This window comes from Seriola lalandi, unplaced genomic scaffold (assembly GCF_002814215.2).
Source record: "Seriola lalandi dorsalis isolate HSWRI2012SDOR001 ecotype SW California unplaced genomic scaffold, Sedor1 jcf7180002054246, whole genome shotgun sequence".
Taxonomy (NCBI): domain Eukaryota; kingdom Metazoa; phylum Chordata; class Actinopteri; order Carangiformes; family Carangidae; genus Seriola; species Seriola lalandi.
Genome location: NW_019524799.1, coordinates 182,308 through 208,821, shown reverse-complemented (window position 1 = coordinate 208,821; position 26,514 = coordinate 182,308). Strand labels below are relative to the sequence as shown.

General features: G+C 40.8%; 1 protein-coding gene across 2 annotated transcripts in view; it reads left to right on the top strand.

The window, feature by feature from the left end:
* The first annotated feature begins 754 nt into the window (after positions 1 to 754).
* The window catches only part of cacna2d2a (calcium channel, voltage-dependent, alpha 2/delta subunit 2a), a 140,428-nt gene continuing 114,668 nt past the window's right edge, over positions 755 to 26,514 (top strand). For both annotated transcript variants that reach the window (XM_087173517.1, XM_023404537.2), the window contains exons 1-2: positions 755 to 1,176; positions 6,205 to 6,286. In XM_087173517.1, coding sequence (XP_087029643.1) covers positions 1,061 to 1,176; positions 6,205 to 6,286 — 198 coding nt within the window. In that variant the 5' untranslated portion in view covers positions 755 to 1,060. The remainder of the gene's footprint in view (positions 1,177 to 6,204; positions 6,287 to 26,514) is intronic.

Genomic DNA, 26,514 nt, shown 5'->3' with positions numbered 1-26,514 from the left:
TATTTTATTCCATCTTTATTCCCCTTGTTCCTTCCTTCCTCCTCCTCCTCCTCTTTGCTGTCTATTTTTCTGTCTCTTTCTCTCTGGGGTGTCCTTGCTGTTTTTGTAAACATAATTGAAGAGTTTCGTCTTCTTTTTTCTTTTCTTTTTTCTTTTTTTTTAACCTCTCGCCTCCAAAATGAGCTTATTAATAGATGTGTATAAGAGACAGGATATGAGGAGAAAGAGGAGGTGGCCTGATGCGCGCCCCCGTCTGTCGCACAGGAATAGGCTGTTTGAATGGAGGAAGGACCGCTTGTGCCAACAGCTGAGTCAAATGCCACAGATAGACTGAATGAATACAGGAAGTCCAGCGATTGAACCTTCAAAATAAAATGATTTCGTGTAACAAAATAAAAACGCTCGACCTTAATGCTCGAATGTTGTGCCAAAATATACCTATTTTCCAACAGCAAACATTTTTTTTCAAGTTGCCCTGGTGTTGTGTGTGTACGTATAACAAATGCACTACCTCGGGCCAATTAAGGCTGTTGTCATGTTGGAGCACTGCTCTCACGTGAAGGCATTTTACTAAGAGTACTAGTGATTTCGAACAAATGTGTGCCTGGTACTCGCCTGTCACATTAGTGCTATGTATTGCCCTAAAAACGAAACATGGTTTTATTTTGAAAATCTGGGTGGGAACACTCTATTGTTGTCGTGGTGAGCTTTACTCTGTATGGTTGTTACATTGGAGAGAGTGGGAGAGAAAAGGAGCAAATGTGCGCGGCGGCGGAGAGGGAGGGAGGACAGCGAGTGCGCAAATAGGCAGCCAGGCACATCAGCAGCAGCGGCAGAGCATCTTCCTGATCCTGATCTCCCGTGTCTTCAGCTTCCAGTCCTCTGTGTGCGTCTCTGATTGAGATTTCACTGCCCGGCTGAAGTGTCCAGAAGCCTCCGCCAACCATCACCTCCCACCACACACTTTCTCTGGAGCTCGGTTATTCTTAGCTCAGCTGCGAGAGACTGTCCTTCCGGTCCTTCTCTTATTTATCCCAGTTTCTTGAATATTTAATGGAAAATGGCGATCTGCGCGCAGTCGTACGGTATTTTCTGCCTCTTCACAATTCAAACTGTACTTATCATATGCGTCTCCACGCCGACAGACGGGACCCATCTCTTCCCCCAGCACTACACGTAAGTACCCTGCACTGTTTTGGGGGGGATAAAGCGGGGTGCGGAGCGCGGAACTAGGACAGGTGGCCCCGACAAGCCTGCACATGCAGCGCCGTTTACCTTGGTGCGAGGGGAGCTGCTGTCCCTGATGTTCAAACACAGACGCAGCTTCCGTCTCTGGCGCTGCGTTATGAATCTCGCTCTCTCAGAGCCCATGTTGTTGTTTCTGTTGTTGTGGGCAGTGGCATTTAATACCCACAGCCTTGTTCAATTTGTCATCGTCAACATGGGAACAGGCTACAGGGAGCACGCACAGGTGCCACAGGCGAATAACCCAACCGAGCAATAATTTATTAGAACATCCACGGGGATGAAAATGAAATAATAATAGTCGGTGTGTTGTTTTGCTGTCACGGCATGGGGGGAGAATAGCCTATCCCATTTACGCATGATGGATAGGCTGAGCTATAACGAGGCTAGTCTTAAAAGTCCTCCAGTGGATAGTGCACACGCACCGTGGAAATAATCATGTCTGTCCCACAGCAGGACACACTGGTGTTTGTAACCGGATGACTTTGATTTAGAGAACAAAACAATTAGTTAATCCCACAGGAGCGCCAGTTCTTTAAACCTCGAAGCCCCTGCACCTAAGCTCGATTCTCACCCAAACTACAAAACTACTCGCCCAGACTCTTTTCAGTAACAAACGCAGCAACATGGCTTCCAGAATAGACTCCTGCTCATTGTTGCAGTAAGCAAAAACAACAAGTTTTTGTCTGTTTGAAATGTAGACGCACTTGAGGCCGGTGCCACAGTGACCCGCAGGCACAGACAGAGGCTGAGCATCCAGCTGTGTGTAGACCAACAAAACTATTTTTTGGACTTTTTTTTTTTAGCGTACACCTGTTGGGAAATGGTTTTGCAATAATATTTGAGTTGAAAGCATCATTTCTTCTCTTAATGTGAACGGTGTAACGGTTTCACCTTGAATGACACACACAGGAGGCTGAAACATAATGTCTGCAGCAACAATTCACCACCTGTGCGTTGTCGAACGGTTCAACACAAGACTGACAACAGTTAACCAAAAATGACCCTTTTCTTTTTAAGTGAACGTCGCTTCATTTAAAATCATAGTTCAGATTTTATAGATTAGTAACAAAACTCTCCTGTAACCAGAGTGCAACAGTTCCTCACCCAAGTCTGTGAAGTAGCCCATGCTTCAAATGTTATTGTCGCCCTGTTCATGATGATCATGTCGTGATGATCTGATGTGAACACTAAGTGTAGCCCCTAGTGATGATTAGTCAGTCAGGTTCACCAGAAGTGACAAGAATCTCAATGATTCCTCTCTGATGCATCCGCTGGATAATCTCTGTGAAATCTTTGGAGCTTTATTATTCCGGATGGCCAAGGTGACTTTCAAATGAAAATCAGTTATCCTTTTTATTACTGCTACTGACTTAAACCCACAATTAGCTGCCTCACTGATTTGATTGAGCACCATAAAGAGAAGGCCTGTAGATCATTTCTCTTACATTTGAATTGCTTTGTGCAAACAAATTCACATGGATGTTTAAATTATATGTACTGCGTTTGAATATCTGTTGTATAATCTACACTTGTTGTAAATTATGAAATGCTATATTTATAAATGTGATAGCAATATCCTCTTTACTCTTCCCTTCAAATATGCTTTGTTTTTTCAAAAGTACATAGGTTATTCTAGCTCTACTAGATTACGGTCACCATAGTAGTGACACAATGTTAATCTCATGACTTGCCATTATTATCTGTGTTCTTGTGAGAGCAGATAAAAATAAGATAAAGTCCAGGTCTTGTCATATATTTTGTGAGTATTATATCTGGTCCTCTCTTGGGTTTTAAAAACTGGGTTTTGTGTCACCCACATCTCTGTGCTATTTGCTAGAATTCGACTGTTCATTTAAGTGCATGGGGAGCTGCTGTGGCTGTCACACACACACACACACACACACACACACACACAGTGCTTGTGTATGCTGACGGTCTAAGTGCCTATAGCCGAGGAAGTGTGTCCGTAAGAAAGGGCAGAGTGTCCTCTAGTCCATTTTTACAGCAGTGCCATGAAAATGTACCTTTCCTACACCTCACCATCTGGCAGCCTGGTCAGATTTCTATGTAGTTAGTGTATCCGTGTTGTTCATGAATTGTGTGTGTGTGTGTGTGTGTGTGTGTGTGTGTGTGTGTGTGTGTGCTTGCGGGTACAGGAAGATAGAAATTATTTCCACATTACTAAATTATGTGGAGAAAACCTGTTCCGATAACTGGAATTTAAATGAACGGATGTACAATCTTCTCTAGGAAGGTAAAACATCATTACTTACCTCAGTTGATATCGAGCTATAGCCCCCAAATTTTTTTTATCACACATATGAAGATAGCCCTACCTTTGCCCTTAAAGATATTCCAGTGCTGTTCTTGGAATGACGAGATCCACAGCAGCAGCATGAACACGATGACGGTGTGCGGCCGATACACAGGTCGTCCATCCAAACTCATTTCATCACATTTTCTACTTTTCACATAATGCTTGGCCGACATAAATCATAATGCAGGTAAAACACCAAAAACACAAGAGACAAATGGCAAAGTTGTGATACTACATCAAACTACAAAGAGTCGGAGAGCATCAGTCGGCTTTCATGTAGTGGACAATAACAACTTCTCTGTCTTGAAGAGAGATCACAGCTTTCACAACACGGAAGGTTTCAGAGCAGTCATTGAACATTAGGCCTCAGGAGTGCATGTAATTTCCCAAACCAGCGTCTCCTGAGTTCTTCGAAATGTTTTTCTCCTTTGATTTCCAATCAGTCCAACATGGATCTTAAGTCATTTTACAAGAGGGCAGTGTTGCCCTCGTGTTGCTTCACGTGATCTGGCCTGATGCAGTCAGTTGTGTTAAAGCTGCAAGGTTAACCATTTGCTGCCTGTCAATAAGTGTGTTATTGATGTATTTATTGTTACGTTACTTAATTGGAAAATGAAAAAACCAGGAAGGAGGAGTGGCAAGGCTGCACATCGGCGCACATCTGTGTCTGGAGATTTGGGATGTGGATGTAATACTTTTATCATATGTCATCTTTTATTGATTTCACTCATTGACAGTCCACATTTTTGAATATTTCAGTGTTGTATTTGAAATGACGACATCCATTGCAGCACAATGAACATAGTGACAGTGTGTGGCAGACACACAGGTCATGCTAACTAATTTCGTCCAAGCTCATTTAATTTTCTTAATTATATTTGACTGGGTTATAGGGTTACATGAACAAAATGAATATCTCAGTAACTATCGAGTCTAATTATCTTGATAATATCTTTTGATATTTACTCAAATATTCAAAATCTCACAGTGAAAAGTTGAACTCATTTTCATCCTACGCTGTCAAATAAGTTTCTGTAGCTCTGTCAAGTTGTTATCAGTCTTCAGCACATGAGATCTGTGACCCAAATTATCTCCATATGAGAATATCATACAGATTATACAGAGAGGAGATAAACAATAACATTAAATTGTTGCCCAGCCTTAGATCAAGCTTAGAGAAATGAACAAGGAATATATTTACTACCTGCTTGGTCATAACTGGTGTTTTTTTTTTTGTTCACACCTAGTATATATTAAATATTCCATGAAACACCAATACCCAAATTATCATTATGAATATCAAACCAAAATTTTTTCTTAAGATTGGCTGGGTCAATATTGTGATGTGTGTATTTACATAGACTTACAATATAAGACCTGCACTCCTTCCTGCATGTCAGTCTGTCAAGGCTGTATATATGTATATGTATGTGTGGGTGTGCGTAGCATGTAGACTAATGAAGTTGCGTAAGAAGTCTGCCTGGCTCGGGGACAGAGGTAGTGTCCCTCACTGTTAGTATCACTGTGTCCTGCTCGGCTCTGCTCTCACTGTAAGCTTGTTTTTATTTCATATCGAGGTGACCTTTTCATAGTCGGCGGCCTCTCCCCAGCGGTCCCACGCTGCACAGTCCTCTTGGAGGCCGTCTTGCTTTCTCTTCATCTTGCTCCTGTGAATGCAGTCAGTGCGCACAATCGCTGGCGTGTTTGCTCTGCTGTTACTCTCCTGACGAGGCCCCTCTCTCCGACTTGGTGATTATGGCGAGCGCTGTCACTGCCTGGCAGATTTGTACAATTTAATAAATCTGTCTTCCCTATTGTCTTCTGAGCAAATCTGACATTTAAAGATGACATTTGTCTCCGTCTTCATATTAAAAGACAAACGACTCTGTTGTGTTGTGCTGTTGATGCTAGTGATTAGCTATCTGCAGGCTGCTGAAAGGAAAAGGTTGGCACGGAGTCAGTGGTTGGCCCGCAAACACATGACAGAATTTATTCATCTGATTGCTGAAAGATGAGTTTTTCTTTTTTTTTTTTTTTTTTTTTTTGGAGTGAGACTTTCTCTCGTTGGCCATGATTGTTCAGCGTGTATCCAGGTTGGCAGGTTGGCCTCTGCTGCTGCTTTAAAATGATCTAGTGAAAATCTTGATCCATTAAGTCATTTGTTGCTTGCTGGGAGATATACAGTGATGAGCTCTCGCCGTTTGATCTCTTAATTCCAAACTTGGCTCCGTCTAACGGAGATCAGCTCCTGCTTAGGGTGCACTTCTGTCAGACCTGAGCAGTTTTATTGCAGAGCCGCTGATCCCAGCCGAACCAAGACAGGCACGTTCGCTGCCAGTCTGACCAGATATACGCAAGGTGTGATGGGGGGGGAGAAGGTGCTGATGACTGGCCCAGACATTAGGGGAGATAGAAGATAGGAGAGAGCCAGATAGGGATCCAGAGAGAGGGAGGGTTTGGGCGTTTGCCAACACAGACAGAGATACACAAAGATGGGGGAGACACTCACTTTGTCTGTCACAGTCGTACAAACACAAACACACATGCCCTGACAGAGAAATGAACGCTCATGTGATGTCATGTTCAGGTGGTAATGTGGAGGGATGCAGATTGAAAATGTCTTAATTTTATTTTTCCAGAATGATTCACTGGGCTGGACGCATCGAGAAAGAGCTGGAAAAGGTTCTGCAACACGTCACCGGAACTCAGCAGATGAGATCGGTAAGTTGACGTCACGCCTGAATGTGACGCGCTGCATTTTCCTGCGTTATTAATCAGTAAGAATTTACTGGTCCTTGTTTGTGTGTGTGTGTGTGTGTGTGTGTGGAACTATGTTTGTATGAGCACTGCAAAAAAATGTTGTTCAAAGACATTCAGTTTTAGCATTAAAACTTTACTCTTGAGATAATTTCACAATGACTGACTTTTTCGAGTGTAAATCAGCTTTTTTCAACAAATTTTCTTGACCCAAAAAAATGCTCCTCATACTTCTGAATTTCCAGATACTTCTCAATTGAACTTCTTTAATCCCAAATTCGATGAAACAGTGGTTTTGAAGTGAAGATGTAATTAGTGGAATGATTTTAACAAATTGGCAAATTTGAACAGCTTGTTAAGATGGACGCATTTTGCAGAATATGTGTGTCGGTTATTTGTATCTGCGTCCTCGTATGAGGCTGTGTGTAACACGTGTCTGTCTTGTGGTAGAGCAGATGGTTGAGCAGAGTGTGATTGACACTGTTTCATCATATTTCTGCCGTGTGCGCATGTTCACCGAGCTTCCAGGGTTTGTAATGCACCCTGAGATAAATGCTTCATTATTGCTGTATGGGTGAGTGTGATTCATCCAGCCGGTACGGTGCCTGTGGCAGCTTTAATGCTAGCAGCAGCAGTGGTTAGTGTGATGGCTGTTAGTATGGTGGCAACATTGATGGTTCCCAGAGAGGAGGAAGTGAGATGACAGGGATCGTGCTGGTGTAAAGGTTAACGACCATTAATGGATGTCAGGCAGACACTCAGACTGTGTGACGGAGATAGGTTGATTTTTAGCGCTCGTGCAGTCTAAACAAAACATAACAGAATGTTTACCCATCAAAATATCTGCCTTTTGCAGTTTGTGCAAATATTTTTTTCAATGTTCCTGCTGAGCAATGTTCATTTGTAAACAGCAGTAGACTTCTAAATTAATGTTACACATGGTTTCAAGGGGAAATCATATTGTTACTGTCTGACAAAAATTCTGTATCTCCAAAATGTCGTCATTTCACAAACTATAAAAAAAAGATAGTCGATTTAAGTTGTGTATGTGCATTTTTCAGATAACCAAATGGGTTTCTGAAAGGGTTTTGAGAACCATAAAGAAACAAGCCATCCTTCAGCATATCTAATAAAAGCACTAAACTCAAAGAGATGTTATTTTCACAAGTAAGTCACCACTTGTCTCCTGTTTGCTACGATTTCAACTGCTTTTTACTGGATGTATGATACAACTTGTTGTACACGCAAGCAAGAATTGTTTTCCATTTTTCCATTTTCATTCACCTGCTGGTTATTTTATTGATAAATGGATTAAGAGTTTGTTCTGTAAAACGTATCAGAAAATTGAGGACAATGTCCGTCACAATTCCTTAAAGCACAAAGTGATGTCATCAAGTTTCTTGTTTTGTCAGATGGACAGTCTGAAACATAAAGCTATTGAGATAACTGTCATGTAATAATAAGAAAAGCAGCAAACTCTCCCAATTAAGCAGCTAGAACTAGGAAATGTTTGATATGTTTTATCTTGGAAAAGAGGCTGCTGATTAATGTTCTGTCAACTGTCTAATCGATTATTAGAGTAATTGTTATTATTCAGAGGAATTTAGTCTGTGTTTGGTTTAACTATGTTGTGGTGTCTCAGGACTGCTTGTTTTAAAACTACATAGATGAATGATCCTGAGCTCAATGAGACCTAAAGCTAAGATGTGACACTGACATGACGTTAAGTGCTCAGTGGGTTTTAACGTTCTGTGGATTTAATCTAATTTACACTGGAAGTTGCTGAGGTTTCCTCTGTGGGCTCTCTCTCTAAAAAAATATTGCGTCCATCCCAGTGACGCCTTGTGTAAGGTGTCCATATGGTTGCATGTGGATGTGCTGGCCTGACTGTGTGTGCAGAGCGGGTGTGAAAGAACATTTATCATGGCCCCAAACAGGAGTCGTCACAGGGTGTGCTAAATGGCCCAGCATGCCTAGAAAAGCCATTTTCTAAATGGATGCCTCTCTCTATACGTGTGTCTGATAGAAATCTTCCCAGGGCTATGCCGGCTGGTAACAAGATTGCCTCCCTCTGCGCCCCCTTCCTCTTCATGCGCAGTTTATTCTCACAGACAAAAAAAAAAAAAAGTAAAGTGTGTGCAAATTATTTTTGAGTTTGTCTTACATGGAAAGAGACAAGGATGTATGTTGAATATAATGTGGTGTGTTCAGTTCCCCTCAGTTGAGATTTTATTTTTTCTGACAGGCGAAGTAGCGAGTGAAAGAAAGACAAAGGCCAAGACAGGGCAGCACAGAAAATAGCTGAATACATTTCGAGTCAGTTGACTTAAAAAACAACACAGAGATGTACAATATTTTGATGTGTTTTAGTTTGTTCATACTGTGTGTAAGTTTTAAAACGTCAAAATAAATAAAACCAGTTATTCAACTGCTTAAAATCACATTCTAATATATTCTGCCCAGGTTTGGTCAAGATGTTATTCTTCCTTCGGGGAGTGAAAGGAAGATAGAGGGTGAGTGATGTATCGGAGGAGTTGGAAGTTTCGAATGGAAGAGTGTGGAGCGCGGATAGACAAGGAGAGTGGGCGACTTGTAGAGCGGAGGAGGAGGAGGGTTTTTTAGAGGGAGAGAAAAGATGAAGAATGGCTTGACAATTGAGATGGATGTTCAGGCGGTTTTGTGTGTATATTTAGAGTCAAACTACTTAAGATGGATGAAATGATAGAGGGGAAGGACGAGAGTTGGTAAATTTAAAATGTGAGCAGACGGATGCTGTTTATAGTCCTTATCCTCTTCATTATCCTGTGTGCTGCTGTGTTTGATGTGTTACAGTATGTGGTGATGAGAGGCGGCGGTGGACACTGGCATTGTTTCCGTATCCTCGGGCTTATTCAGAGCAGTTTTAACAGGCGCACATGAGCAGTGCGCCTACACCCACACACTGTCATTACAGTGATTTGATGGTTTATCAGCGATACAGACAGATAATATTATTATGTACATATTTAGACACCAGGTGGACACACATTTACAATGTACTTACTGTAGCTGCAGAAACTACACACATGCAGAGAGATGCTCTTGTTCTAGTGGTGGAACAAATACTTGTATTATCGGGAAAAAAATTTAGTAGAGTACAAAAGTAAAAGTACTCATTCTGCAACAGATTCTCCCCTATGACTGAGATGTTATTATATATATATATATATATATACATTATTATATTGTTCATACGTACACATTAATCTTTAAATAGCATTTTGCTACTGAAGCTGAAAGTGAAAGTGTAGCTAGTTGTAATATATATAACATAACTACTTACCCATATACAGTTTAGTCCAGCGGCTCACAACCTACCAGTGGGTCACAATATAACTCTGATGAGTTGTAGGAAAGAAAAAAATAAATAAAAAAATCCAAACTTCTGCTACACAAATTCTATTTAAGTTTTTGGACTTGTCTTTAATTTTTGTTTGTGAAATATCAGATACCTCCTTTGGGCACAAAAAGTGACTTCAAAGAAACCATATAAGACAGTTAAAGGGAAACTCACTCTTGTGTTGGAAGCTGTTAGTTGAATTTGCAGTCATATATTGTATTTTACTTAAGTTAATCATAGTGTGGAGTGTAAAGTACCAAAAAATTGAAATACTCACAGAAAGTACCTCAAAATCATACTTAAGTACAGCACTCGAGTAAATGTAATTGGTTACATTACACCAACATCTTATTCCCACTTGCACATATAGTCAGGGCAATTTCCTCAGCTTCAATTTAGCAAGCTTCTTAAATGGCGATGCCATGCAACATATGTTGAACTCTCTCTCGAATTCATTTCAATAAGAAGCGTCTAATCAGCATGAATAATTTAGTGTGGTGCACATGACTGCTCCCGAACCCCTTGGTTCAGCCTGGCATTTCACAACTCTGCACTCTGCGCCTGTCTCCACGCCCTGTCCCCTTGCCTCTCGCTGCTCTTGATTACTGGAAACCTGAGAATGACGTACATCCAGATCACTATACCCACCAATCCACCCACGCTGCAGGAGGGCTGAAAGACACAGGGGCAGTTAATGGGTGTGGGATTCATTCAGTTTTTTACATGAGCTTCATTTTATTATGTGACAAAGTATGTTTTTTGCTCTCTTTCTGCCAATTTTGACCTTCACTCTGTGTCTCTTTGTGCTGTGTGGTCAACACCACATCAGTCAGCCCGCTGACCACATGCTGGCAGCAGGTTTATCTCAGTTCAACACAGACCTTCTTGCCTCTAGTGCTTCCAGTGCACGTGTGTATGCTCATGACTGTGTGTGTGTGTGTGTGTGTGTGTGTGTGTGTGTGTGCGCGCATGCAGAGTCTTCTTTCTTGTTGTTAACATTGCTGAAGCCTCTGGTTCTATTTGATCAGCACAGGTATGTTTTCATGACTTGAGGGAGATGTTGTATACCAAACTGAACACAATTCCAAATGTCTTTCGCGCTTCTCCAAGCCTTCCTGGAAAAAGAAGGTTGCTCATGGCAAAGACAGCCAGCCTCGACAAACAGATATCTCTATAAAGTGCATTGGTGGATTTACTCACTATCGCTGACTACAGAAATTTCCAATAATCTGTCTCAAATGCCCAGCGCTATACTAGACATCACCCCTGCTCTCACTCCACAATCCTCACATCCAAGAGCTGATGTCAGCTTCACCCCTCCCTCCCTGTGTCTGTGCTGATCCATCAGTGGACGATGATGTGAGGGCCGATCAGTGCCATTTGTTACTTGATTTGAAAGCTCCTTACGCCTGTAGACAGTTTACAGGAAGAGTTGAAGGTCCCTCCTCCCATCATGTGCCGTTACCTTTAAAGGAGAGAGAGAGGGAAAGAGAGCTCAGTCCTCCTCTTTCAGCTCTCTCCGTCCTCCCGCCCCCTCCATCTTCTGGCCTGGACCTTATACAACAGCAGCTTGTTATCTGCCTGTGTGAAACATCACAGGCTATTTCTGCAGGATAGATAGTTTACTCTCTGGCTCCAGTTTTCTCTCCTGATGGCTTGCTTAAGTATCCCTCAGCCATTGTGTAACACACATCAATACACATAATGGTCTACTTTTACTGAGGTCTTTATCTATGTTAAAATGGATGAGTAATTAATTACTGTCTTTTTAGCACATCTACAACATCAGCAGTCCGGTCAGCCGGTGTACTAAAGCTAAACTAAAGTCTCACCACAACAGATGATGATGCCTTTTAGGAACTCAAACATTTTAATGTTTAGAGTCAAGGAGAAGCTGAGCCAAGCTGTGCTGTTAAATTACCACTTTGCTTATAGCTGTGGTTGTTTTTCTGAAAGTAATGAACGCATGTGCCTCTATTTTGCACCAGGACACCACCTTTTCAATTTGTAATTTATAATGTGCACCCGATATGCCACATCTGAAGTAGAAGTGAAACTAATCAGAGTTCATTTATAAGAGATTTTAATTTTGTCCGAACTTGACCCCTGCTTAGGAAAAGGTGTTGTTTAACATTTTTTTTTGGATACGACAGTTGAATTTTAATACGGATACCAAACTGATACTTTTAACATACCTCAGTGTGAGTAACATAAACAGATTAATATAACCTGCCAGGAATATGCAGATATTCCACTGGCTATCACAGTAGCTTCCTGGATGTCGTTGCATTGTATTCCGCAAAAGTTCACAAAACTAGAGCCAGGACTTTTTCACCGTACAACCCTGCAGTTTTTGGCACTCGCACCTCCACTGCATCAATGGAGCAGCTACATTTACATGAGTGTGTGTGTGTGTGTGTCTGTGTGTGTGTGTTTGTGTGTGTATGTGTGTGTGTGTATGAGTGTGTGTATGAGTGTGTGTATGAGTGTGTGTATGAGTGTGTGTGTGTGTGTGTGTGTGTGGGGGGGGGGCTAAAGTTGGTCTGAATGCTGCCAAAGGGGCACACTTTGGTAGTTACCAAAAAGTACTGAGGTTATACATTATAATCAAAAATAAATTATGCAACCTTTTTATCTACAGTAGTTAACCCTCCATTTGTGTGCCCAAGTGGATGTAATGTTCAATTTTTAAACCTGGCTATAGTCCCATTCAGATATCCCATTAGCAGTTCCCAAAAATGAGGGGTCACCAGGGTCATGTAAGCTTAGATATGGTCTGTTAGCTAACCACTTGTTATTCTATTTGAAACCCATGTAACCCTCATTTCTCTGTTTGTGTGCCAACTCTAGCATTTACTTTGTATTTAACCCAAACAAAAACAAAATAAAACACACAACAAAATAACTGTGGACATTAGAGGCACATAAAACCAGTAGCAAGCTGAACGTTAAGCAGTGTGAGAGCTGGTCAGCACCATTACTCCCAGCCTCAGACTCCCCTGGGCTGACAGGAGAACAGAAGGGCACACAAACACACAGTATTTATTTTTCTGCCTTTTTATTGGTTTTCTAACACTGGGGAAGGTTACAAGGGTTCCTCAGCTCCCCGGCTTGATGGTCTGGCACTGGTTGACGCTGTTTATATAAATGAAAATACATATATCTGCAGAGTGCAGCCCTGCATGCAGATATCCCCGGGTTGGCGTTAGAAGGAATTACTTGAAATAGCTTTGCAATAAAAATGTGGCAGTTTAGAAAAAAGTAGAACCAGATTATATAGTGTCACTGCCCTGTCTCCAGTTTCATATTCTGTTTACAGCTGTGCCTGGAGGTATTATGTTTTCATGTTTCGCTCTATATGTACATCCATGTACCCTTCTCATTATCACGTTATCTCAGGAACGACTTCAGGGAATTTAATTACATATGGCAAAAATGAGCACTCAGACTCAAGGATTTACTGATTAGAGTTTGGTGGTCAAGGGTCAAAGATGAAGGTCTCTGTGATCTCAAAAAATAAGTTTTTAGCCACAACTCAAGAATTCATAAGCTAAAGTTTCTCACAAATGACTAATACAATGCAATAATGAAGTGATGATATTTTGTATCCAAAAGTTCAAAGGTCATCTTCACTGTGACACCATAATGTTCTGAAAATATACTTACCACCTTTTGTATGAAATTCCTTCAAAGTCTTCACTAAATATATTATGAGTCTGGACAGACATGGATGTAAACTGCAACCTGAGTGGTTGGTGGACAGGAACTGAAAATGAACTGCATATTCATTTATTTATTTTTATTATTATTTGCAACCTTCTTCAGGTTTGTACTGTTCAGTCTAGAGTAAAGTCAGGTGAATGAAATCAATAATGCAGGCTTTAAAGACATAGTACTACATGTTGCATGCTGCGTGTGCTATGTTTTATTTCTATTCTGGTCACATTGTAAAACATCTTCTAGTATATCACTGAGTGTCTGTGTGTGTGTGTGTGTGTGTCTCTGTGTGTGTGTGTCTGTGTGTGTGTCTGTGTGTGTCTCTGTGTGTGTGCCTGTGTGTGTGTGTGTGTCTGTCTGTCTGTGTGTGTGTGTGTGTCTGTGTCTGTGTGTGTCTGTGTCTGTGTCTGTGTGTGTGTGTGTGTCTGTGTGTGTGCGCTTGTTGATTCCAATGCAGTGAATTACCAGGATGGAGCTGTAACGGGGGGGGGGGCCAGCCTCTTAAGTGTCAGCACAGAACAAACAGGGATGGTCGGAGTGTCTGAATCTTGATGACATTCACTGTGGTACATTTGGTCGACTGTATTTGTGTAACTAATTGTTGTTTGATGAATTCAGGGAAAACAAAAAGCGGATGTGTTCATGCTTCTAGTGGCTTTTTTGGTAGAGAAAAGAAGGCCTTGCACTTGTTAAAAAGAAGACAATATAGCATTATGTGTCAAAATAGGATTAGAGGTCTGCTAAAGCTCCAGCCCTGTCAGAGGGAAGATGCTTTATTTTGCCTACGCTGCAAATCTTTTCTCCTTGTCTCCATCTTTCTACACTATTATTTGCAGAGTGTGTGTGTGTGTGTGCGTGCGCGTGTGTGTGTGCAATTTTCAGTGGTCTTCCAGTTGATGTTTCATAGAGCGCATGACGTGTCTTTGGTGCTATCTGTGCTTGACAGAGAGAAAAAACTGGGTACAGTTCCCTGAGTGGGTTGCAGTGGTAATGTAGAGTGGCGTGATGCCCTAGAAAATTCCAGGTGTGAAGTGCTTTATTCATCCCAGTGCAGAGGGAGTGCTTCTCTATGTGTGAAGTGGTAGGTGTGTGACGTTTATTTCCATTGTGAACAAATGTATTGGTCTTTTTTTCATGGGTGTTTGTGTTTGTATGTGAGAGAGTTTGGGTGCGCTGAAGTCTCAGAGGTTTTGTCCTCCTCTTCTTCTCTTCCTCCTCCACCTGCACTAGTCTGTGATTGATTGGTCACAGCTCTGAATAACTTTAATTGGCTTGCCTCAGCGGTGGGTGGTTTTCAAACAGCGAACCGCTGTGGAAGTCCTAGAAAAGCGTTTTAATTTTTGATCATGTAGGCAGTAAGGACTCTCCACTGCCATCTGAGAGGGGTCTTCAGAAGTGCTACCTACATCTTTTTAATTCTGCAGATTGTAGCTCACTTCTTGTCTTCTGCCTTGTTCTCCCTCTCTCTCACTCTCTCTCTCACTCTCTCTTTAAAATCTGAAGGAGAAGCTCCCCCTCCCTCCACAATCTATCTACCCTCTTCTTTGGCTTCAAGCTGGACTCACTCTCATCTCTGCCTCTGGCCTTTTTCCCGGGGCTCCGTTGTTAGATGGGATTTGTGCACCACTACAATAGCAGTGTTACACATTATAGTCACGCATGTGCATGTATACACACATATACTACACTTGCAAACACAAACGCATACAGTACACAGACCCTGCCTCCTACAAATGACATTTTTACATTACTTTTTTCAGACATGAAGGAAAGATTTTTGAATTAATGATAGATTTGCAAAATGTTCATACAGGACAACTCTTTAAACATTCAGTGACAACATATTTCATTTGTTTGAATGGTTGTGATCTTGGTTAAATGTTGTCAAAACTGAATTGAATCACAAGACTGGACATATTCACTTTAACATTTAACCATAACCACAATCTTTCCTTATCCTTAATCATATCCTCACATCAGCTTCTGTTTGTCTGAGTGTGAACCTGAGTCTGCGGTGCTGGAGAAACAGAATTTGAAGGAGATAGGGTTACTCTAAAACTGCCATGTACAATCTCACCTCTGCTCCTTCAGTCATCATCATTTTTACAAAAGCAAACAGGGGACATGTTAGCCTACTGTTTCCCTCCATCAAAACATGTGGACCTGAAAGACTCCCATAAATGCAGGCTAGTATAAAATATTGATGCCGCTCAAAGCAGGATGTAGTAAAACACCTGAGACTTACCATCACAGCGACTGACTGTTTAGAGACAAAGACAACATCATTACCTCCTTGTATGTGTTATTTCACAGCAAAATTGAAAGATAATGAAAAACATTTTCATTTGGCCAACCAATATCGCAGTTTGCTTTTTTCAAACTAAAACTCTTTATCTCTTGTATACTCATCAAATTGTTGAGCAACTTTCACCCAATCCAGCATGTTGTTTATGCTGCTGTGTTCTGTGCCATTTAATACTTTCACTTTCAAACAGGTATAAAGTTATGCTAGCATAAAACCAAATCAATGCTTACATAAGCCCATTGTTTATATTCATGAAAGTGTTTGGCTCTGTATAATTGGCTAGACTTCTAACCTAACAGCTTGCACAGTGAAATGAAATCCAAGTACATAGTTTGATTATTGATAATTCTGGCATGGAGACTGACTTCTTGTTTACTATTTTCTGTTTCCATTTTAAATGTTGTGCTCCATTGTTGCAGTTAAATATAAGATTGCTATTTACATTAGCACCAACACTGCAATTACTATCACTCAGCATGTATTTGTAAATAACACAGTTGGTCTAATTAAATTCAAGCCAAATGCTTTTCTTGAATTTGATTTAATTGTTATATAATTATATTAATGACTGTATAGGTGTAACTTTGAAGGCGGCGAAACTTCTGGCAATGGCGAAATCAATCACACAAGTGTATGAGTACAATGTAATAAATATGTGATTGAGGTTGCAGGCCTCAATCAATTAGATATGTTTTCTAAGCGAGAGTTAAAATTTCATTCTGACTTTTATTGCTGTATAACTGCAGCATCTGCTTTACATAGGTATTGTGTGTGTAAGCTGGCAATCTGTTTTTGCTTACAGGCAGCTTAGCTTCCATTGTCATGGGGATGTGGATGGCATGTGAGTGAATGTTTGGGGATGCTCAGGAGTTAAATCCTGAAGAGTGCAATGGATTTATGACTCACTGACACAGTAAAGTTGGGCTTTCGTCTGTGTTTCGGTGCCTTCCCGTCCGCGATATGAGCGGAGGTACTCCCTGTGTGCCCGGATACATGCGGCTACACGAGTGGTCTCCTGAGTTTTTTGGTGCCGTGATTACAACACGTGTCTACGCGTGCGCGACAAAGTGTATGCATGTGCTGGTGTGTGTTTGTGTGAACTCTGGACCACCAGCTCATTTCACACACAGACAGACATCAAAGGCAGTTTGAATTAACCCTGCGTGTCGGGGCCGCTCTGCATGCCATCCGCAATTTCACATCTCTGCCGCTCAAGTAGCACCAAACTTACATACCCATTCATATTGAAATGAACAGATGGAGTTTTGCCATGCACCGAATCACCATCCTTCACTGAGAAAAGATAAAACTTCAAAAGAGCAGAGATACATTTGGATCTGTTTGCAGGTGTTGAGGCTGTGTGTCCTCGCAGGTAAAGTGGAGGTATTCGATGTCTCTGTGAAAGTGCGGGCAAAGTGCAGGGATCATGTTTTCCTCATTAAAGCAGGCCAATTGTGTTTCCATTACAGCCTTCTTGCGAAAGCCGGCTCCCTTTCTCCTTGATTAGACGCTGCAGAAATGATGTCATGGCCATGCACGTACACAGATACACACATCAAAGCGTATGTGGCTCACCTCTTTTAAATAACCTTTAAATCCATAACAGGAACCAGTGGCCTCACCACATTGTTTGCTTGTGTGTCCAAAATGTGTTTTTTTTTTTTGATTGTTTTGACTGGACAGCGTTACCTCTCCCTTTGCCTCCAAAACACTCATTTTCACATTTTCACCTCATCATGGCAGCTAATTTAATTTGATATTGTATTTATTGATCTGGCCAACTTCAATTTCCTGCAGCGGCGTGATTCTGTTGCACGATGAAAGCGATGATGTAGATGAACAGGAGCGAGGCGATGGCGAGGATGGAGATGGTGATGAAGAGTGCCATGATGGTAATTTCTGCGGGTGATTGTGATTGTGATGAGTTGTATGCTGATTAGAGCAGTGTCTGAAGATGGCTGGGGTCGACGCAGCATAGATGAAGCCATTAGCTGCACTGTGTATTTTTAATATCCCTCAGCCATCAGTAGGCTGCCATCACGGCTATCCAGTAAACACATTCATATTTCATTAATCTGGCCTCTCCCCTCTCCTCCCCCTGCCGGCCTCTTATTGTCTCCTCTAGAGGTTGTTCAGTAATCCACTGAGACCTTACCTCATCCTACTGTGTTAGCTGCACCCACACACATACGCACTCTGCTCTAAGTACTATAGTAGGAAGTCTTTTCTCATGGTTATTTGGCACATACTTGTCTATGAATGCTAAATTTAACAGCGTATAGGACCACTGCTAATATAAATACACCCACGTACTATATGTATCCACCTCTGTACTCGTATTTACAGTGTGTTGCATGCTCGCATGGGATGCTCATACCAATGGACACATACAAACATCTGTTAAATTAAATGACTTAAAACAAGTGGAAAAGCTACATGATGTCACCTGATTTCTGATGACTGCCATTTTAACATAGTACGTATATGGAGATGCTTTGTGTTTGTCATGTCTGGATTATGTGTGGGAATATTTTTCTCACATGCTCACCCACATGCCGTTTCACCACTGCTATTCAAGTCAGAGCCACGCAAAATAAGACACAATAGATGAAATGGAATTACATAATCCTAGTGGGCCTGTAGGCGGCGCTACAAGCACAGACTGAATTAAGGGATTTGAGCTTTACAGTTTGTTGTTGACCTTATAAACAACAACTGACAAAACAATCTCAACTCAACATCCTTCATCAGCTCAACTTTTTTTTTTTTCTTCCAGCTTAACTTTTAAGCCAAAGTGGATGAGAAGTCCTTAAAACTGCTCAAGATGGGCCTTTTTCTACGGCACACATTTTCACTTGTCATAGTAGGAAAAGCACGGGAGTTACTAATAACATTAGCAATGGCTCCGTTCTGTTCAGGTGTCCCACTAAGCCATGACAGCGTGACAGTGAGCCAGCACTCACAATCTACAGACCCTGAAAGTGAAGCAGCTAAATGGAATTCAGCCATCATTCATTTTATTATTTAAACCTGCGCTTTTCCTACTGTGACATGTTAAAATGTCTTCGGTGAAAACACGTGCAGTTCCGTAATGAATGATCAAACTCCATCTACTGATGAAAACTACTATTCTTCTTAGGGAAAAAAAAAGACAAAAAATGTTGAGTTTATAAAGAGTTTGTACACAGGCTGTGTAAAATAAAAACTTCATAAATGAGGAATCAAACTACTACTACAACTACTACTGGATGGATCTCTTCATAGCAAACTTAGTTGACACAACTTGAATGACAGGATTTATAAACACAATCAGTTGCTATGGGATAAAAACATGGCTGCCAATAACAATTGATTATAAAAGAGTGACATGGTTTTGCACTTAAACACCTAAGGTTAATAACACAATGCTTCCATGATCAAGTTAAGAACAAAACAGGAGTCCCCAAAATTGTAATATAAACTAGTCAGATTTGGTGGTAATGGACATTTACCAATCATCAAAATTTAAAGCTCACTTTGATATTTGAAGGAGGGAACAATCTACCACGTGGCAACTTGTTACGCAGAGTGAACTCTCGCTGTAAAGTTTTCCACTTGTGTCAAGACCTTTACTGTATATCTCAAATGCCATTCATGACTGTTTTTTTGTTTGTTTGTTTTTTTTTAGAATGATACAGAAAGCAATTATAGCCTGGAAAAGTTAATTTCAGGCCGATTTCTTGTGCAATTTATTTCTGCATGTCAATAAAATGGTAATGACTCATTGCTTATAGGGTGGCATTTCAGTTAAGGCCCGTCCTGTAGTTCTTGTATCGCACTGAACTGAACATTCGTCTCTGCCTGTAATGAAGGCTCGCTGTAAATTTTCCTCAAATGAATTATTCAGCTGTACTCAGCCGAACTGATCTAGGTGCATTTGTACATTTGTGTGTGTGTGTGTGTGTGTGTGTGTTTGTAGCTGCTCCAGATAAAGATGACGTTGCCAGTCTGCAGAGCGGGAAAAGGGATAAAGCTGTTTGTATTGGATAGGATTTAGCATCAAATGAAGAGGATAAATAGTCCATCCAGGACTGATCGAGCTTCATAATGTAATACGGACGCAGGGATACAAGAGCATAGCGAGTCATACGTTTGTGTGTGTGTGCCTGTGTGTGCCTGTGTGGAGCTTAGGTGTATGTTTGTGTGCATGAGAAAAAGATTCAGTCATATCATAAGGAAGAGGACATACAGTATGTACACTGACAGTGAAATCCCTTTTTAGCTCGGCAGTGTGGTGTATTTGTGAAGAGATTTTGGCATTGAACGTGGCTCAAGGGGGTGTGTGTGTGTGTGTGTGTGAGCGCGTGCGTGCGTGCGTGCGTGCGTGCGTGCGTGTGTGCGTGTGTGTGTGTGTGTGTGTGTTTTGGGGGTAGGGAACAGTCTCGTCTGCCAATGATGTAAACCCTGCACGGCCTCCAGGGTGTGTAATGTTAAATTCACTGTTAAATGTGTGGAGTGGTGAAGCCTTCTGCTGGGACTCCTCTCAGCACCTCAGCTCCACTAACAAGACCAGTCGACATGAGCTAATGACACACAGGCATGCAAACTGCACACTGACTCTGCAGGCCCGACTCACGCCGAGGTTTATCCACTCATACCTCAATTGCCTTTGTTTTATTTATTTATTTTTTTGTATCATGTATTTTCGAGTTAGCTGATAGTCACCTGCTTTTCCATGGCTATTATGCCTTTAAGATACGGTTGAGTATTGTCTTAAAAGGGCTGTGTCTAACAGCTAGAGCCTCTCTGTATCCAGTGGACTGCTGCACTCAAATTAGTAGCTTTTAGTCACAGCTCTCTGTGTGACTCAACTCTACAGCCTCTCTATGAGTTGATAGTGAGTTTGTCAGCAATTATGTTTTTTCAAACCATCAGGGGTCCAATTCAAATCCAGTGTGAACTACTTAGTTACCTGCATGGGTGTCATCAATCGTAATTCTACTTGTTTTTTAGAGGTGGAATTCAAATTTGACAGCCTGCTGTTCCATAAGAAATGTCTGCTCAAATGTGAGTTCTAATACAGCCCAACCAAGATTATACAAAAGGATGATACTGGTAGAAAAAAGGAGTCACTCAAAATCAAAATTTTGTTGTAGTAAAAGCTTTCACATCAACACGTTTAGGGATCTAATTTCAACACACTGGCACCACAGCGATGTGTATTTTTATAGGCCGATAAAGGGCCTTACAGTACCTCAGAAATGTGGGGAAATGATACTGTTTTCTGCCAGAGTCTGCCCTCCGCATGACTGGGAGGGTATCATGCACCCATGAATGAGTGTAGTTGCTGTTACAGTGAATGAGCATGAATAAGTCCTATAAAAAGAACCTTCAGTTCCGCATCAGGCCTTCTGCAGATGATTTAGAGCAGAGGAACTCCAACAGGGTTGTCACATTAACAAAAGCAAGTAACATAAAAATGTGCAATAAAAAAAAAAAAAAATACAACTGAAAGAGACAAATAGTGACCATATTTCATGAAGCCAGTAGAAGTGCACCTCAAGTATAAATATAACAACTCCTCCTGATAATAGCTTTGGAGAAAAAGGATTAATCTTTAGCTTTGATTTATTTTATTTTATTTTTTTGGAAAGGTTTTTTTCTGTCATAGTCATAATTTTCTTTTGAATTGATATATATTGAATAAAATCAGTATATGTGTATATCACATAAACTAAAGGAAAAGGCAGACTGGTGACCAGTGCTTGAACAGTTACATGTCTAACAAAATCATGGAGATGGCATGTGGCAAGAAGAATCACAGCTTTAAGTTGCAGACACTATGTCTAAACCGCTCAGGCATTCAGCAGTCATTAACGATATACAGTACGCAGACTTGGAAAAAGCTCTGGTTTCGATTAAGGGACATCATCACATATAAACAGATGCAGACGGAGAATTTGGAGCTGGCTTTTGTGAGTTCGTCTAGTGTATGTGAGTGTCTCCATCACTTTACCGTCCTCCTTTCTAGATCCCATGGGGAACTTCTTGGTCTGCTGACGAGCTATTCCCAAGTGGAAAATGTTAGCTTCCTGTCAGACTAGCAGAAAGATAAACATCCTTAAATACTGCACCCGAGTTCGTAAAAACCAGTCCCAAGCACTCTATCCCCCCTTCTCTCTGTTTGTGTCACCCTGCCTTTTTTCTCTCTCTCTCTCTCTCTCTCTTCTCTTCCCGTCACCCTCTCTCTCACACACTGCTGTCCTTCATGTCTCTCTGTTTACCTTAAGTGGATTTCACTTTCGTAAGTGTATTCTTAGTTTACATAAACAGACAAGACTAACTGTTCATTACAACATTGCCTTGGTTATATTTTCAAGTTTTGTTTTGTCTTTTTCATGCACATCACCTTGTAATTTTGTTCCACAGTTCGTGTGAGGTACCAGAGGCCTTTTCAAGCATGTCAAAATGTTAGGAGAGATAAAAAAAAAAAACGTGTCTGTACCTTGAGGTCTAAACTGCGTACCACATCTTAAAAAACCCTCATAATCTTCTTCCCTCTCACGCTGCAGAATTCCAGCTTCCACAGAATGTTCAAATAACTCCAAAGATTCGTCCTAAGTGTGACCCTCTGTAGTCTCTTCTGCGACCTCCTCTTCTTCTGTCTCGCCAGCTCCCTCTGCTCTGTTTTGTAATTTCCTCTGGTAAAAGAAAAGGAAAATAATTAAATGAAACCCTTGTAAACCTTACGGGTGTTATATGTTTTCACAGCTCTTTTATTTGTACATTCAGCTATAAATGCAACATATTTCACTTCCCACTTGTGAATTTGGATTTTATGAATATAACATTTGGTCAGAATAACAAATAAATTTAATAAATACAACTGAGAGCAAAAATTGCTGTATATTTTTCCAAAGTGACAGCTTACTTTGCTCCTGGACCAGTCATAGTTGTTGCCCTTCGTTACTGACAATAAATAAACTTTTTAATGTAGCCCGAATTGGTAAACTGTAATTCAGTTACTAAATATTATGTGTCCTTTAAGCCATGAAACAATTGTAAGTAAAATTAAATCTAAATTACTAACAAAGCCTGTTGTGTTATTTGTTGCTTTATTTGTCACGCAGTCTTTATTTGTCATTTGGTGTTAATAATCATTCTGGAAAGTAAAAGTAAGAGTGGGTGTAAGGGGATTTTTGCATAGAGACATTAACTGCATTAGGGTTAGTGCAGTGGTAAAATAATCCCATTTACAGTAAATCCAGATATCTTTAAACAGCAATTTATCAAACAGGTATGTATATAGAAGAAAATGCTAAAAGACATAAAGATACTTTTCCGTTATTTGTTCTGGGTTTCTAGTCCCTGTCACTGAGATGCAGATGAAATCTTTTAAAGTGCAAATTAGCCTGGAACCAGAGACCAATTGGAACGTGTAACCGGTTTGTATTACCTCTGTTCATTATGTTTAAATGACCACCACAGCTTCTCATTGTCCTGCAGTATGGGAAAAATGATCTAATATATGAGGAGAAAATATGAAACGCAGGTATAAGAATCATGGTCCGACTCCTGTGCCTGCCTTTTTCCTCCCAGCCATAAAGAAGCCCCAGTGACAGACTCACTAAAGTGGAAATTGAAACTTACAGCTTGAAGAATGAGCATTTTATGAAACATTTTCCTTTGTACTGTAGCTTTGCAAATTTGTGCACCAAAGCGTAAACTTTCTGGCTCCAAAGAGGATCATTCTTTTCAGCCATCAGTCAGGCTGGTTCACAGCCCCTCTGCCTCAAATATCTCTGACACACATAAACACTCGAGCATATATATGGGACATAAATGATGAAACAGGGACACCTTTCATCAGTCTATCTCTACAGTTCTGTGCCATACGAGAGGGATTGGATCAAGCTTCTCACATCCAATAGACTAGAACCGAGGTAAATAGCGGACTGTCTTACAATACCCCTCGCTTTTATCATGATTAATTTATTTTTTATATATTTTCCTCATAGACATTATGATAAATGTTCTGCTGCAGAGATACTTATTTTACATTTTTGGGTGACCCACATTTTTAAAATAAGCTGTGACGTTGTGTGATAGAAGCTGATTTTAAAGACAGGGTTTCTAACTTACTGTAGCACAGTTCTTTTATTTAAATTACCACTAGGAATTAGGCGAGGCTTTGGCAACCTGTGGATGATTTTGACATTGGAGTTTTGCAGACCAATTTATGTAACGTTTTAATTCTCCTGAGACGTACCTGATCGATTTGGAGAAAATTGTTTTGATAAATATATTACATTCTGTGTTTCCCACAGGTTGGAAATTTACTCGTGGTGGTTGGTGGCGCGCCGTGTAACCGCTGTGCATGCAGAGACTCATGTACTTCAGGGGCAGAGTGTTATTTTCTGTGGTGACAATTTCACTTAAACGCCTCCCATCGGTAGATGCTACGAGTTACCAATGTTCCCTAAACACCTCAAATGCAGGCTATCAGTAGACGCACAGAGAAGCCTCTAGTCCCCACTCATTTACTGCAGTTCAGACAGGTGTGTGGCCAAAATTGAATTGAAATAAGGTTATAAGATTTACCTATGCTGAAACCGAGTGGTTTTATCTACTTGGGCTGGGCGGGTCTTAATCTACCTGGATGGGCCGCCCCTAGTAGAGCCTTTGTATGGGAAATGCAAGTGTTGTATTGTCAAAATAAAAGACTCTCCATTCGTCACATCGTTATAGAACCAAATACTCATTACTTAAGGTCGTAGCCTTGATTCTGAGAGGTTGTGTTGAATTTGTTTTTGTTTGGTTTTTATGAGCAGAATGCAGTTGTTAGGGCCCAGCGTGTGTGTGTGTGTGTGTTGTATGATAACATAGTAAGAAAGGCCTTGCATTGATCTCTATTTTTATAGTGTGTTTGTAGAGCTTTTCAAAGAGCAGCCTGTGTGTTCAAGGCATTCATTGTTGCACAGCCACACACACACACACACACACACACACACACACACACACACTATGTACAAATGCTGATTGACAGCTCTTTCTTGAATGTTGTCTTCGTTTATGCCACGCAACTTTGGGGGATTGAAGCCGTCTCTCTGAACTTGTTGTTCTAAACTGTCTCTCATCAAAATTGAGTTTCTATTGAAAAGAGTATGGCAAGCAGTGTTGGCTCATAAAATTAAAGATTTTTGGGGTAGCGTCAGAAATGTCAGGCTCACAAAAGGAAACTAAAAGCTTGAGATGTTACCTCTCATGTCTGTTCTCCTAACAGGGGCTTCAAGTGCCGTATCTGTCCTGCTTGTCCCTGATTGGTAAACACTTGAATTTCATCATGTTTTTTTTTTTTTGTTCAGGTTGACTGGGTAATGTGCTAAATTTTTACACTGTAAAAACTGCAACCTGTATTTTTTGGTTTCAAGTTGTTAGGCCTTAGAATCTAAATTTATCCACATAAAACATAAAAATTGAAATTTTACCAACAAATCAGACTAGTCTCAGCGACAGTGAGTTCTGATAATTTAGAATCTTAATCTGTGATTTATTGCAAAGCGAAAAAGTTAAAGGAAGACTGGGGTAGAGGCTGGAAGGAGGAGACCATCATTACACATCTAACGTTAGGACATAGGGAGCTCAATTACACACTTCATAAAACAGGTAAACACCCAACAGGAGAACACACACACTGTAATCAGTTACAATCAGTTGAACACGTCTTATTGGAAAGTAGTGGAGGGAACTAGTATGGCATAGTATAATAAAAATTTTTTTTCAGTAAAACTACTGCTTCCCACTCTGTCCGGCTCTGTAGGTGTCAGTGATGGACATATACTAGTTTGCCAAACATCAAGGAAAGTGAAGAAGAACATGTCGGAGGTTGTAGACATCAAAAGATGATGGGTTTGAACAATGGTGGAAACAGAACATGGCTGATGTCTATGGTATACGCAATCTTGGAAATTGTGTTCCTGTATTATTAAAACGTGTAAGGCTTCAGTGTATTCAGCAATATGTGAGAAAATCAAAAATTGTAAAGTATTTTGTAACATTGTCTTGACAAAATGCATTGTAGCTCATTCAACAGTGAAACTTTTGCAAACCCTTTAATGTTACCTGTTGTCTGTGGCCACCATTTTGTCCTCAGGTACTGAGGACGCAAAATGTTGTCAGCTTTTAATTGGTTGTCAGTCAACCATGATTTTGGGATGTGTTTTGACTCACAGAGGTTGTGGATGTTTTCAAAAATTAACCTGATCCATGTGACACTTGTGTTGATCCCAGTTTTTGTATTTGCAGGTTTAATGGATGTATAATTGCTTGCTTTATGAATAATCAGATCAGCATGCAGAGAGGAGGGAAATTGCGGGCTTTCAGCAGCCAAACAGCGTGGTGGTTCTGATGAGAGGGATCAGACCTAGTTATGTGGAAACCAGCGAATGAGCTCCGCAGCGAGACATCAAAGCACAATGGCTGTGTGCTTGCACTCCTCTGATTTGTGATCACACAGGGCATTTTACCTCTGACCTGGAGTCTGTGGAGTAACGGTTGCACTCAACTGTCCTATTGTGTCAAATATTTAAGTGTTAAAGTCTCACTCACGGGGATCATGAGCCGAGACTCTCCGGGCTAAAAGCCTTGGACAAGCCAGCCTCAAATGTTTTATCTAGCCAAAAGTATGAGAGCTCTGCATTTAACAGGCGTGAACGCTCTTTAATGTCAAAGCATTTAGACACATGCTAGTAGTGTAATATGTATAAAAAATGTAAGGCATCTGTCAAAAAAGGCCGGCTTATCATATTATGC